Here is a 13,748-nt window from a genome sequence, read left to right on the forward strand (position 1 = left end):
ATGAGAGGCAATAGGAGGGAAATATGAAAATGAAAAGAACAGGAAAAGTAGAAAAATAGAGGGTAGATTAAAAGTAATGAAAGGAAAATCAAATGAAAGCCACAAACAAAAGCTTGAAAAGAAAACTGAAAGTAAAGAAGCGAGAGAGGATACGCTGATTTGATGATGATTGGAGGCAAACAATAAAAAAAAAGAAAATACAAAGAAAAGTCGAAGAATGGTGAATAAATAAAGCGATGAATAACAAAATCATGATGGAAAATGAATGAACAGACAAAGAAAAAGGAAAAGAGAGAAGTGGAACACCCACTGAAAGGGTGATGAAGACAAATAATGAAGTCAAAAATGAAAAATAAAAAGGAATGAGTCATCTGACTCTCAAAATTTCATTTCAAAAACGTTTCTGCAAACATCTCTGCTTCTAGACGGATCGGATCATTTATCATTCACTCCAGCGTCTTCGCTGCAGGAAGCACTCTTCCTTCCTCCTGGTTCCTCTTCATCAAGCTCCAGTGTTAAAGTGATAAAGAACATGTAGTTTTCTGCATTGATGTAGCCGCTAAACCGTGTAAAAGCCTAAAAACAGCAGGCAGGTGCAGCTTAACCATGTCTGCACACGTCTGCACTCTGACCACCAGATGTCTCTGTGTGAGAGCGCAGACTTGAGCACATCAGGTTTAAAGGGTGCAATGTCAGACGTTGGGTTAAAGCCTTTTTTTCTCCAAACACCTGTAAATGCTCTATCATTTCCCCGTGAAACACACGAAGCAGCGCTGATGTGTTACTGCACATCGCAGCTAATGAGCTTCAGGAAATTCAATTCACTTTCATTCAATTTTAATTTATAGAGACCACAGTCACCCACATAAAAAAAGAATTAAAAGCCACAGCAGTCCCACATAACAGAATACAGATTAATAATCATGAAAATGAATAATTATTTCAAAGTAAAATCAAATCAAATACTGTCATGAATAAATAATAAAATAAGGAGAAAAACTAGACCCTCAGCTAAAATAAACTAAGAAGTAAAATCTAAATAATATTTCACATGAAAGAGTGAAGCATAAATACATCCTCGTCTAATTGGAGTAAAATTTAACACATTTCCAGCTTCTGTTTAAACTGCTTTATTCTCATGAATAAATATATTTAAAACGATCTCTTTAATAATTAAGTATTTTTTATTCCTGCAGGAATTTCAAGCTGTTTAATCCAAATTTTGGGTACCAATAGAAAATTTCCTTTATTTGACATTTTTTTATAATGAGGAGGATTTAAGAACCTTTCATTTAAAGTTAATTTAAAATGAATTAAGATAACAGACGCCAAGTGAGAATCCAACACAGAACTGTAACATTGACAGGATTGTTTTGGAACATTTGAAATGATAAAGAATAAATTAACTACAGCATGTTTATACATTTTACTGAAATAGGTTTGGTCATTTATTTTAGTATTTGTAAGTATTTTACCAAGGTTGACAAAAAACAAAACTGAAGAGATTTCTCCAAATGAGTCCTTCTTTAAAGTGCTGCTTCATGGAAGTGGAGAGTTTTGAGTGCTTGAATGATTTCCAGGGCTTCTTATGTTGAGGGCTCATTGAAAAAAGGAAAAATAAACTCAAAAAAGTGAATGCCACTCTTTCTTTATTAACAAAGTAATGAGTTTGCTTCAAAAATTGGTAATATCCAATATTTTTGTAAACAGATGTAGAAAACTGCCCATACACATTCCTGTCCTATCACCATCATGGAAAAATGATGTTAAAATTCTGACTTTTTTGTAAATGAAGAAGCAGAAACACAACAGCTAAATGGTGGAACACATATTTTTACAAACATGAATATTAGAGGAATGAAAGAAGTTTACTCTGAAAATCAAGGAGAAAATCAAAGCTAGATTTATTTTTTAAAAAGTCCTATTCATGTTTTGCAGCTCAAAGTGCTTTACAGTTACAAACAAACAAAAACAAAACAAAAAAAAAATTAAACCCTCATAAAAACACAAGATGGTTAGGGCCAGTCTTTACTGTGTTTAGAAGTTCCACTCAAATAATGCTTCAATATGTCTTAAAAGTGTAATTTAGATTATGTTGTTTGTAGGCAGAAAAAAAAAACCTTTGTTGTTTGCTAAGACATAGTTTCTGCAGAGCGACAGAATCAATTGAGATGTGGATGGGATTGCTGGCGTAAGGTCACCCATACTTCCCATCCTCCACCTGTTTACACTCTCTCCTTCTAGCTTGTGGCCCCTCACACCCTCAACCTAACGTTACCCATGCAACGAAATGACGAGCAATATTGGAGCAATCCAGCCAAACAGTTTTGAGCCAGATGCCAGTTTAGACAACAAAACGAAGACGTACATGGATCTGGTCGTCTACAAGTGGATGCATCGGAATGAAGTGGAGCACAGAGCTTGTGGCCCACTAAATGTAGCATCTATGTCCAAACATCAAGCTATTTTCAGTTGAATTTTTTTGTCTGGTCCTTATTCAAAACAATCTGGATAAATACTCAAAAATGCTATTTTAGGCTTGATTTTCTTTACACATGTCCTCCGTCATCAAAAAAAGGCCACAAGGACACAATTTTCACCAGAGGGGGTGTTTTATAAAAAGTAAGTGCGGGGATAATGATTTGGAGCACCAGGTTGCTCTGGCCTGTGATTGGAAACTGCACTCCCATCCTGGCACAGCACAGGTATGGGGTTCTTTTTGAGAAGAAGTCAACCAAAACTGCACAAGAAAAGAATCTATAAAGGGAACTGTTTTAGTACTACATGCCTCAGCTTGGAGAATGTGCCCTCCAAGGCTACATAAGCACATTTAAGGGAAGTGAGGGTTCAATATTCCAACAGTGCAAACATTTCCATCTGACTGTGTTTGTCCACCTTTTCTCATCAACCAAAACTGGCTCAGAGGAGAAACACTTTCACTCAGCTGAGACCTCGACCCCCACACCCCCATAAAATCCAATACCTAGGAAAACAAGAGAGGAGAATATCAGAAGGTGACATTTTAAGAAGTTTAAAAGAAGCTTTTATAAAACGCTTGAAGATTTTTCCGCAGTCTGATCTCTGAGGGGTGTGAGGGGTCTGAATGTCAGTAATGAGGAGCGGTACACTGCAGCTCAATGATTTAGGAAGCAATACTTTCAAATCAATTCAGTAACTGACGCTGTGAGGCTATGAAAGAAGAAATGTGCTGATTTTTTTTGGAACTTCTTGTCAGAAAAGCTGTAGAGTTTTTTTCAAGCTGGAGGCACAGACTGCAAACTAGTTTTTAAAAACAGATTACAGAGCTGGACCTTGTTACAGAGCCTGCCTTTATGTCTGTCGGTCTGATGCTTTGGTGACTGCGCGAGCAATACTTTAGAAGAACTGGTTTCCCTGACAACAGAGTAATGATGGGCTGTTTGGTTCCATCAAATTTTGAAGGATGGAGGGATGACAACAGAGTCATTGGGTCACTCTGCAGGAACTCCTCTTAATCAGAACAGAGGCACTGATGAAGCTCGTGCACACATGTAGGTGTGATCTGATGAGGATGGTGCAGATGGAAAAGAAATATTCAGAACATCACTGCAGGGTTTGAACTGCTTACAGCCTCATTTGGACCAGAAAATGTTCATGTCACATAGCGCACAATTACCATTGTCCAAGATTCATAAAGAGTGACACCATATTGGACATGTCCGTAGATACGTCTTAGCAGTAAAATGATGATAAAATACTTAATTTTAGGTTCAATTTTAAAAGGTAAATCTCTGATAATCACAAATTAAGACCCAGGCTGGATATTAATGTGATATTAATCTCAATGATCTGCTTTTAAAGTATGAATCCTCGTGGACCCTGAGGTCCTCTGGTGCTGAACTTTCAGTTGTCCCCAAGGTGAGGACCAAAACTTGAGAAGTGTTCTTTAATAAATAAAGTTTGATTGATTGATTGATTAATGTTTTAGCACAAAGTGCAACAAGGTAGCAAGGTAGGTCGTTTGCAGCTTCCGTACCATACAGCTTGTATGACCATAAAACTTTGTTAAAGTAAAAAAAAGTTTAATTTTTCAGATGGGAGAAATTAGGAATTTACTGGTTTCATCAAGCAGGAAATGGAAAAACTGCTTATTTTGTTCTTCCCATCAATTCTTAAATAGGAAGTTTAAAGCTAACATTGCACAAAATTGAGGACCTCAGTTCCTGAACTACTTTTTCATGAATGACATGCTCATTTAGAAATTGTGCTCTTTTTCTGGACTCATTACCTTACTGAATCTAAACCTGACCAACGAGGCAATCCCAGATAATGGTAATGGCCGCTAGTGGCTGCTTCATCACCCGTCACAGTCTTATCACTCTGGAACAGGTTCAGTTGGAAATCATCAGACCACATGACTAAGAAAAATTAGGATTTCTTTCAGGTAGCTTCAAATAACATTTGAACCTGGTTTCAACTTGTTCTTTTTATGCAGTGTGTGCGTGAGAGCAAAGCTGTAACTTTCACGGTTTGGTTGGTTAACAAGTCCTGTAGGAGCACAAGTTTTCAGACACAAACAGACTTGCTAGATGCAGGTGGATCTTTGTGTCAGTGCGTGTTTTACGCACGTGGCTCTTTTCTCTTCTCTGTACTATTGGTTCATAAATTAGTTTGTGGAAGGATTCCTCTTTTGGCCAGTTGGGAGGGGAGACTGGAGGCTTGATAAAGATTAAAATTCATTACTGCTCATGTTGAAGGTTTGAGGGGTGAAAGGGGTTAATCTGATGTTTTCATTGTTGTAATGATGGGAATATTTTTGCCTCCTTCCCTAATAAGCATCGTCTACAAACACACCTTCATCGCTGTTCATGAAAAGTGAACATGATTTTTCACTTAATTGAATTATTAAATGTTGTTGTTTCCGTGCGTTCATGGCTGATGGAGAACCGCAGAGTTCCAACACAGACAGGTCGCTGCAGCGTTTTAACCACGGCTAAAAGGTTTTCTGCGTGATGAAGGAATCCTCTCCCGGCGTTCGTCAAAGACAACAGACCTCCCACGTGAAGTCGGAGAGGGGCAGGTAATGAGATGAAGCAAAGCAGAGGCATGTTTGAGGTGTTTTCCTCAGGTGAACCCATCAGAGACTTCCTCTTCCTCCATCCTTCATAGCGCTCTCTCTCAGAGGCCATTTGGAGGTGGAAAGGACATTTGTGGCCCTGCGGCGGGCCGGCCGCAGCAGATTGATGACACAGCCTTGATTGTAGTTTGGTCTGCAGAGTTTTGCAGCGCGTGGACGGAATGAGGACTCACACAGGCGGCTCTGCTGTGAACTCTCACCAATTGTATGTGTGGAAAAAAACTTGCTGCCAAATTTTCCTCCCACTGTTTGCTGGCTCGGGTTTGTAGGACATTTACGGAGTTCATGAGTTCCTGCTGCCAGCCGCTGAGGGCTCCATTTCCTTTCTTATGTTTAAACACAGCAGGAGAAATCTCATCTGCAGCTTTTCCTCTGGAACTGAACAAAAATGTTCAAATGATCAGAACTGCTGGTAATTTTGAGCACCGCGGGAGAGTTACCTGATGTGTCACGAAGGAAAATGAAAATAATCTCAGCACTTGCTAAAAAAAAGTTCACTTCCAGAACTACAAGGGCCTGCTTTGTAAAAGTCACAAAGCAACATAAAAAATCTCTATTTAATAATAAGGTAAAATTTGCTTAAAGAGGTGATACTAGGAGAAATTTCTGCATCAGCGATTGGGGTCAGAATTGTACTTGTGACTTTCTGTTCTGTCCGTAATTCTGCAGGATTTTTGTTCTTGATCAAAACAAAAAATGGAGACACAAAGACCTGTTAATGTGAATGATGGGAATGCTCCAGAGCAGTTTGATTATTATCATTCAGAGTCTGTCTCTCTGCAGAACATTGACGTTCATCTGTATTCAACGCTGTGTTCTCTTCATTACAACAGAAGGCCTAATGACTTTGCAAAGCTGGAAGTCTTGTCGACTTCTAACTATAAAATATCCATGCAGAATTAATGTTTTAGGAAGCTATTAGTTGTTTAAATTATTTGTTTTAAATTGGGATTTGTATGTTTAAAATAAGGGGATGCACAGTTGTGTATGTATAGTGGTTCGCATTCACAAGAAGTCTTTCCAAAAACAAGACTCAATGGAAAAATTGAGGACTGAGTTGTCCCGTAGGTGTGTGTGTGTGTGTGTGTGTGTGTGGTTGTCGGGCCCTGTGATGGAGTAGCAAACTGCTTAGGGTGTACCCCACCTTTGCCCAACGGTACCTGGGTATAGGCTCCAGCAACACCATAAAAAAGCAGGTATAAAAAAATGGATAGATGGACACTTTAAGCATTCAGAACTGTAAAATACCTCCTAGATGCAGTGGTTTAGAGCCCTCAGTTTACCTTTGCAAAGTAAGAGGTCAAAAATATCGACCACGAGCACAAGCAGGCTTTGTTCTTGTCTTCAAAGAATTCCCCTTTAAAGGAGAGAAATGTAAGTTAGGCTTTAGTATTTTCTGATCAAATGCCTTGATCTTTTACTCAGATTCTGGGATCTTTACCCCAGAAGGGGTCTCCAGGAACTGGAACTGCTCCAAAAAGTTTTAGGGGTGCACGCATCAAACGATCTATACATTTATATGAATGAGTTTGACCCTAAAGTCATAAGGGTACCGCAGTCGCTTTGTACAGAATTGTTGGGATGAGTCACCAAAACCAGTGAGGCTGGTCCATTAATATCAGATGAAATATGTTTTATTTTTCCTGTGATTCTCATCCTGTTGTTGTCAGGTTAACTTTATGTAACTTTTGATCTCACGTGGGAAAAAACCCTGAGATGAAGCATCAATGTGACATAAATTTCATCAAATGATTTATCTGTACCATTTTTGTTTCACAGCATGTCACCATGATCATGTTTGCAGAATGCAGACCAAATTATCAGGCATCTTGATGAAGTGAAATCTTTACACTCATTTACATGCAGAAAAACTGCAGAGAGAACTCATGAGGTGAAGCACATTATGAATTAGATTAAGTTTGCTCCTTTTTCATTTGAAAATATTCAGTCAGAATATGAAGAAGTCCAGTAAATCTTTCTTCCTTAAATGTTGCTTCCATGAGAAAGAAAGACTAACAAATAAAAGAAGGGATTTTACAAGTTCATCACAGCTTTTACCTCCATTATGAAATAAACTATATTTAATCTAGAAAATAATTCTAAATATTAATTTAATGCTTTTTTAAACCTGTAAATAACTTACTACTGACACAAAAACTGTTGAGTTCTCTATTAATTTTCTCAATTTTTGTAAATGCTGCATTAAAATGGTTCAGTTTCTAAAGTTTCTAAAATAAAAAAAAAACTTTAAAGAGATTAAACATTTTTCAAATTGTGTCTTACATTAGTATATTATAATGTTAGTAACACATGGTAGATGCAGATCAAATTCAATCGACCACCTTTGCTACTGCTAAAAAAAACATTGTTATTTCAACTAAAAAATATTCCCACATATTTTTTGTGTGTGTATGTGTAGTGCTCTTAAAATATATAACCAGGTCTGGAGACGCAAGTTTGAAGTAAAACAGTTTCTCATTTTAGTCCTTGAAAATGCAATTCGGACTCCAAAAGAGTCTCACAGCCTTTACTTCAGAGCACATCTCTGATCAGTATTGATCAGTCTGGCGCGTGGAGGGCTTTAAACATCTGTTCTAGATCCAGATCATATAGATCATGCAGTTATGCTGCCGTGTTACCAGATCCTGGAATTTGTTATTTATAATAAAAAGGTTAACATGGTTTATGCATCTATTTTTTTCTGACTGCCTTTCTCAACATTCTTTGCTAAGATTTTTTTTTTTTTTTTGTGCCAAATTTTACCAACCTGAACACAGGCATGTTCTTTCAGAGTAAACATTCCTAAAAGAAATTCTCAGCATGTAAAATATTCTGGAGTTTCACAGCTTGTAATTATTCTGACCTGAACTGTAACTGGTGTTCAGTTAAATTTTGTGTGGAGTCTATCCAGCCTGATTTAAAAAAAAAGAAGTACACGCAGATGAAAAAACCTGTCTCAAATGACTCCAGAAGAACGCAGGTGTGGTGCATTCCATCCGTCCGTCCGTCTGCCTGCTCTTTGTTTCAGCCGTGAGTCTCTGCTTTTTCTCCAAACGCCCTTGGTTTTAATGCCTACGTCCTTCAGCAGCTTATAGATCTGCTTATAGAAAATATCCCACAGCACAGCAGCACTCAAGGACAAACACCATGGGCATTCAGCGCACTGCCAGAAGAGCAGGCACGTGCACTACATGTGCACGAGGGGGTTATGTTCATGTGTTTGTCTGATGGAGGTGATGCACCTCTCGGAGATGACCATATGGAAGCACACACGAAAGGAAGGAGGGACAAACCCGGCCGGGGCTTCTGTCAGATGCAGGACCACACAGGAAACTGCTGGCAAACACTCACACAAGCACAAACGCACACTTACAGTCGAACGTGCACACCGACACACAGATGCTGTATAATGTGTCGTGGTGTCTAAGCGGTAATGAGGCAGGAGTGGAGGGATGACAAGCGTGCCTCCCACTGCCTTATGCTCGGGGAGTTACCCGGCTTCAGCGGGAGGAATGACAGAGAGCTGCTGTGGCCACAGACATGCACAAAGACAGGTGCGCACACACACACATGCACAAACACACAGAGAGAACGCAAAACAATTTCCTCTGTGCACAGGAGCAACTTTAACTGTCTCATTTATTAACATTAGAAACTGTCATGCCAGACAATAATGATGATTTTAAAACTCAAACTGTTTCAAATAAAATAAAAAAAAACTATATTTAGCTCAAAAAATTAGCATTAATTTAAAAAAAATAATTGACTGAATCATTGTAAGCTTTCCATAAACTGCAGGTGCATCTGCACACAAATATTCTGTCAGATATGTACTTCTTCATTACCCTCGGGGAATTCTACTAGCCCCAGTCTTTTGCTGCCATGTCCTGCTTCTAGTTTAAATCTCTCCTCCTTGTTGGTGATCAACCCAATCAGATGTGTTCCACCAATGAGGGGCAGCAAAGGAAGGGGGAATCGGGTAATAAAAAGAGGACACCATTCCTCCAGGGCTGAGCAGCTCAGGTTTACACCGTTTCTCACTTACAAAACTCAAAGTTTTACAGCTGTTTTTTGTTGAGTTTAACGCATATTTAAATAAAAGCTTTGTGGAAAAAGGATCTCCTGCTGGGTTTGTTTGTGAAGAAGTCCTGCATGAAGAATTATGAACAAACAAAACATTCACACTTGTTTGATGATTTTTATCTTTAATATATTTTAGCACAGAAAGATCTTTCAAAATTTCCAAATAAAATTCCATCAACCACAAGTAAAATTGAGCATCTACTGTATTAAAAACCCACTCAAACAGCTCTGCTAAACATAACATAAAACTCTTCATGGACTGAGGTAACAGACTTGAATTCATTCTGTTCTTCTAGATTGATTGATATTTCACGAAATACTTTGAGCTGGTTTAAGCTGCATTTATCTGAAATAATCCAGTTTATTTCGTATAAATGATGACAAACCAGTGTGTCATGGTGTACCACAGGGTTCTGTGCTTGGTTCATCCGATTTATTTGACATCTTTATTATACAATAGATACAATAACTAGACAATAAGAATATCTGAAAGATTCAAAATGCTATGTTACTCAATTCTATGTTTTGTTAGATCCGACTGAGATGTTTTTGTTTAGGCACCCAAACAGTTTAACTAGTGATGACATGCAGGCTGGGTAGTGGAGCAGAAACCAGAGTGAAATCCGTGAAAGATTTGAAGAAGGTCACGCCCAGTACAGCAGGCAAACATCAGCTGCGTGGCTGCAGGGCAAATGCACTGAAACTAAAAGGTTACTGCACATCCAAAGCAAACCCAAACACAGATAAAGCACACTGACATTTTCTACTGGGGGCTGTAACAAACCCCCCCCTCTCACTAGACTACAATGCATGTAGACGTCTGCTCTCATTGTGGTGGTGCATCTCTACGGCCCTACGGGGGGAAAAATATCTTTTTGGGGATTCAAAAGGAAATTAAAAGACCCTCCCTGATCATCTTTTGATATATTTGTAGACCGTTCCCAATGGTTTTTAATTATGATTATGCAGTTTTTAACCAAAATAAAATATTCTGGGACATAGCTCCTGGAGAGCAGCAGTAGCTTTTTAGAAAATCACCTCTGAGTTGTGGAAAACCGTTGGGGTGCTTCCACTTCAACCCCCTTAAAGCTCAGCTTTATTTTTAAAAACAGCATTTTTCTGTCTGCTCAATGATTTGAATAAAGAAATACTATGAAATTTGAGGATTCATTTTCTTTAAATATGTCCTCCATCAGAAAAAATGCCACAAGAACATGTTAAAAACGCAATTTTCTTCAGAGTAGGTCTTTAAAGCCTGCCACTTTGAACAGAATACATTTCACTGTTATTTAAAAAAAAAAAAAAAAATTAAAGATAGTGAATGCGCAGCAAATATCCCAAATCTTTGGGCAAACATAAGTAGAACCTCAGAGTATTCGCCAGAACCTGAGAAGGTCGCCTCACTGACACCGAAGTTAGTTCCTCCACTCACAGCTGATGGGCTGAATCCCCTCCGGGTGAAAACCATCTGTAACATGCAGCAGCTAGAAAATGAGGCAGAGCAGGAGCTGATTTCCTGCATGCTGAATTACCTCACTAAATTTGCCCCCCACCTGGCTCAGGTCAGCACACCTCTTAAGAAACCAAAGGCGGCACAGCCAAAGAGGAAAAGGACTCTGGAGAAGCCAAACAAAGCTCATTTTCAGCCGGGTTTAAAAAGGATTTAAAGAGTTTTATAAAATAAAAAAAAGAGGGAGGTGTTAGTCCAAACGGAGTTTCGTGTTGTCCTATATGAGTGAAGCTAATCTCTTCAGAGTTCATTTTTTCTCCTAAAGTTCTGACTAGAAAACAATCTTGATTGGGGGTATTTATGAATAAATTTCACATATAGAATTTGGATTGTCCTGTGTCAGACTGGTGACCTGTCCATGGAGCAACTCGCCTTCACCCAACAGTAGCCAGGACAGGCTCCAGCAACCCAATGACCCCAAAATGGGTAAAGTGGGTTAAGAAAACAGATGGGTTTGGTTTCAAAGACATATAAAGACCAGTTTTTCTCATCTCAGGTCTTCAGGATCCTCTGTTCCACTAGTTTTCCATAGCTCCCAGTGACTTCTGTTTTCAGTATAGAGGTGGTGTGTGAACTCAATCCAGAGTGGGATGACAAAAGATACTTTCCCACTGAGACAATCCCGGAGACTGGTATGGTAAAGTATCAGTCTCATTAGTCATGTTGAATTGATATCGATCACATCTGCTTCTGTTTTGTTATACATTTAGCGTTATTTTTGCAATTCAAACAGTTGTTCAGGAGTTGTGGTTGAGCTGACTCGATATTCTCTACAAGTTTTGCTTTCTCTACAAGTGTGTGCGATTTTTGAGCTCCTCCCCTTTCAATAAATAAGTGGATACTGCCACCATTTTTGGTTCTGGTTCTAGTGAAGATCAGTGTTGTCTCCTGAATGGTCAAAGCTGGAATAATGTGAGCAGTTTATGTGATTTCTTTGTTTCTACAGTAAATGTTTATTGAAATACAAGTCTTAATGTAGACCCACTCGTGAGATCAATTCAATGCAGTCTGTGCATAGTTTCATGCTGAACCAGGAAAGTCCTACCATTGGACGATTCGGTGCCGTATGACCTTCCGCTGCTGTCTGCGAGGTCGGGCATCCAGGCGTCTTTGACGGCCGACTTGAAGACAATGCGGTTGTCCAGGCTCTGCACAGGTCTGAAGTTACTGCGCAGATACTCCACAGACTTGACGTGGTCCTGCTGCTCCGTGGTGAAGATGGAGTAGAAAGCCTCCAGCTGGAGTCAGCAGTGTGCACGATGGAAACACATGCAGACAAGAACAAATAAGATTTTTAAGGTCAGAAAAGCAAATGTCTTCATTAGAGTGCATAAAAATGATAATAAAATACAAATATTTATTTAAATACAAGCTGATTTAATTTTTTATTTAAGTAATAAAATATTGTTAGCATCCTTGGCTCAAGGTTTTTTGTGTTGTGATGTTAGTTGGAAAAGAGAAAATGGTGGTGAGAAAATGGAGGAACATCTTTGTATTTACATTTTTACAGAAAACATCTTTTTGCTGTAAATTTTGTAGAACAGATCATTTAACAGAAAAGATGCTTTGTTCAAAAAAGAGTATTCTAATTAACATATTTACAGCACTCTAAAATTGTCTGCAGAAACACATTTTTATGTGCATTTATTAATCTCCACATCAATACCCAGTTGAAGATCCTCGTCACATTCCTCTTGTTTTTCTTCGACATATTGATAACTCCCACACAGTGCCTGAGTCCACACAGCATCCTTTAGCTTTCAGGCAATTACCTCAGTTTCACACAAGCTGGGTTTGAGATGTAGATCAGACCCGGGTCAGAATCACTGCTGTGTGGGCTGCTTGCAGCTCTGACTAAAAGACTGATTTATACATTTTTCAATAATTCATGTAAATAAACAGACATAATTACTTCAGGTCAGTGTTTACTGCCAAAACTGTTTAACAAAAAACTAATTTCACAACTTTTATTAATTGTTTGGGGAATGTGTGACTGCTGCAACATCTGGTCAAACTGCCACCTACAGTACAGAAAAAAAAAATATATATATATATATACACTGAACAAAAATATAAACACAACAATTTTGTTTTTTCTTCCATATGACATGATTTGAACTCAAAGATCTGACACATTTTCTATAAACACAAAATAACAATTTCTCTCAAATGTTGTTCACAAATCTGATAATAAAACACATATAAAAAAATAAAACAAAAGGGCAAATATCAGAGTGGCCTTTTACTGTGGCCAGTCTGATGCACACCTATGCAATAAATCCTGCTGTCTAATCAGCATCTTGATATGGCTCACCTGTAGGGTGGGATGGTTTATCTCAGCAAATGAGAAGTGCTTACTATGACAGATTTGTCAACAATATTCGAGAGATTGTTATTTTGTGCATATAGAAAATGTTTCAGATCTTTGAGTTCATCTCCTGTCAAATGAGAGCAAAAAACAAAAGTGTGTTGCTTTTATATTTTGTTATAGTGTAAAATAATGCTTTGCCCTTTTACATACTTTAGCTCCTCCTCCTACAAGAAATGTATGAGTCACAAGTGTCAGATCATTGCAAAAGTGTCAGACGAAAAGTATATTTAGCCGTTTTAAGGAGAGACAGGCCTGTTAATCCATGAGGGCTTGGTGAAGATGGGGAGAACCACCTTCAGAAGGCTGGTAGGTAAAATAGACCCTGCCGTCTAAACCAAACTTCAGAAGATCTAGTATTTATCCAAGTATTGTAATCTTTTTTTTGTTTTACCAGAGAGCCCATAAGATGATCTTAAAAACAGTTGAACTAACATCACTGGAGACCCTCCTAAAGTGGAGCTGTCAACAGTTTGTACCGTTGGTCTGGTCTTCAGTTAAAGCAGGAAAACGTCCAAGCAGACATGGAGATGCTCCATGGAACTCAAGTGTGATCTCCCTGTCTGTGCGCGCAGATGGAAGCTCTGTGTTTGACAGAAAAGCACACTGACAAACAGCTTGTGTGTAGGGGAGTGTTGGAGCGAGGGGGGCTTCATGGAGGTAAACGTCTG

At 38.6% G+C, this 13,748-nt stretch overlaps 1 protein-coding gene across 1 annotated transcript in view; it reads right to left on the minus strand.

Annotated features, from left to right (window-relative positions):
- The window catches only part of LOC112145536 (receptor-type tyrosine-protein phosphatase gamma), a 215,430-nt gene that overhangs the window by 17,615 nt on the left and 184,067 nt on the right, over positions 1–13,748 (minus strand). Inside the window, exon 8 of the mRNA XM_024270824.2 lies at positions 11,755–11,947. Within this exon, the coding sequence (XP_024126592.1) occupies positions 11,755–11,947 (193 nt within the window). The remainder of the gene's footprint in view (positions 1–11,754; positions 11,948–13,748) is intronic.

Source organism: Oryzias melastigma, linkage group LG5 (assembly GCF_002922805.2).
Source record: "Oryzias melastigma strain HK-1 linkage group LG5, ASM292280v2, whole genome shotgun sequence".
Taxonomy (NCBI): domain Eukaryota; kingdom Metazoa; phylum Chordata; class Actinopteri; order Beloniformes; family Adrianichthyidae; genus Oryzias; species Oryzias melastigma.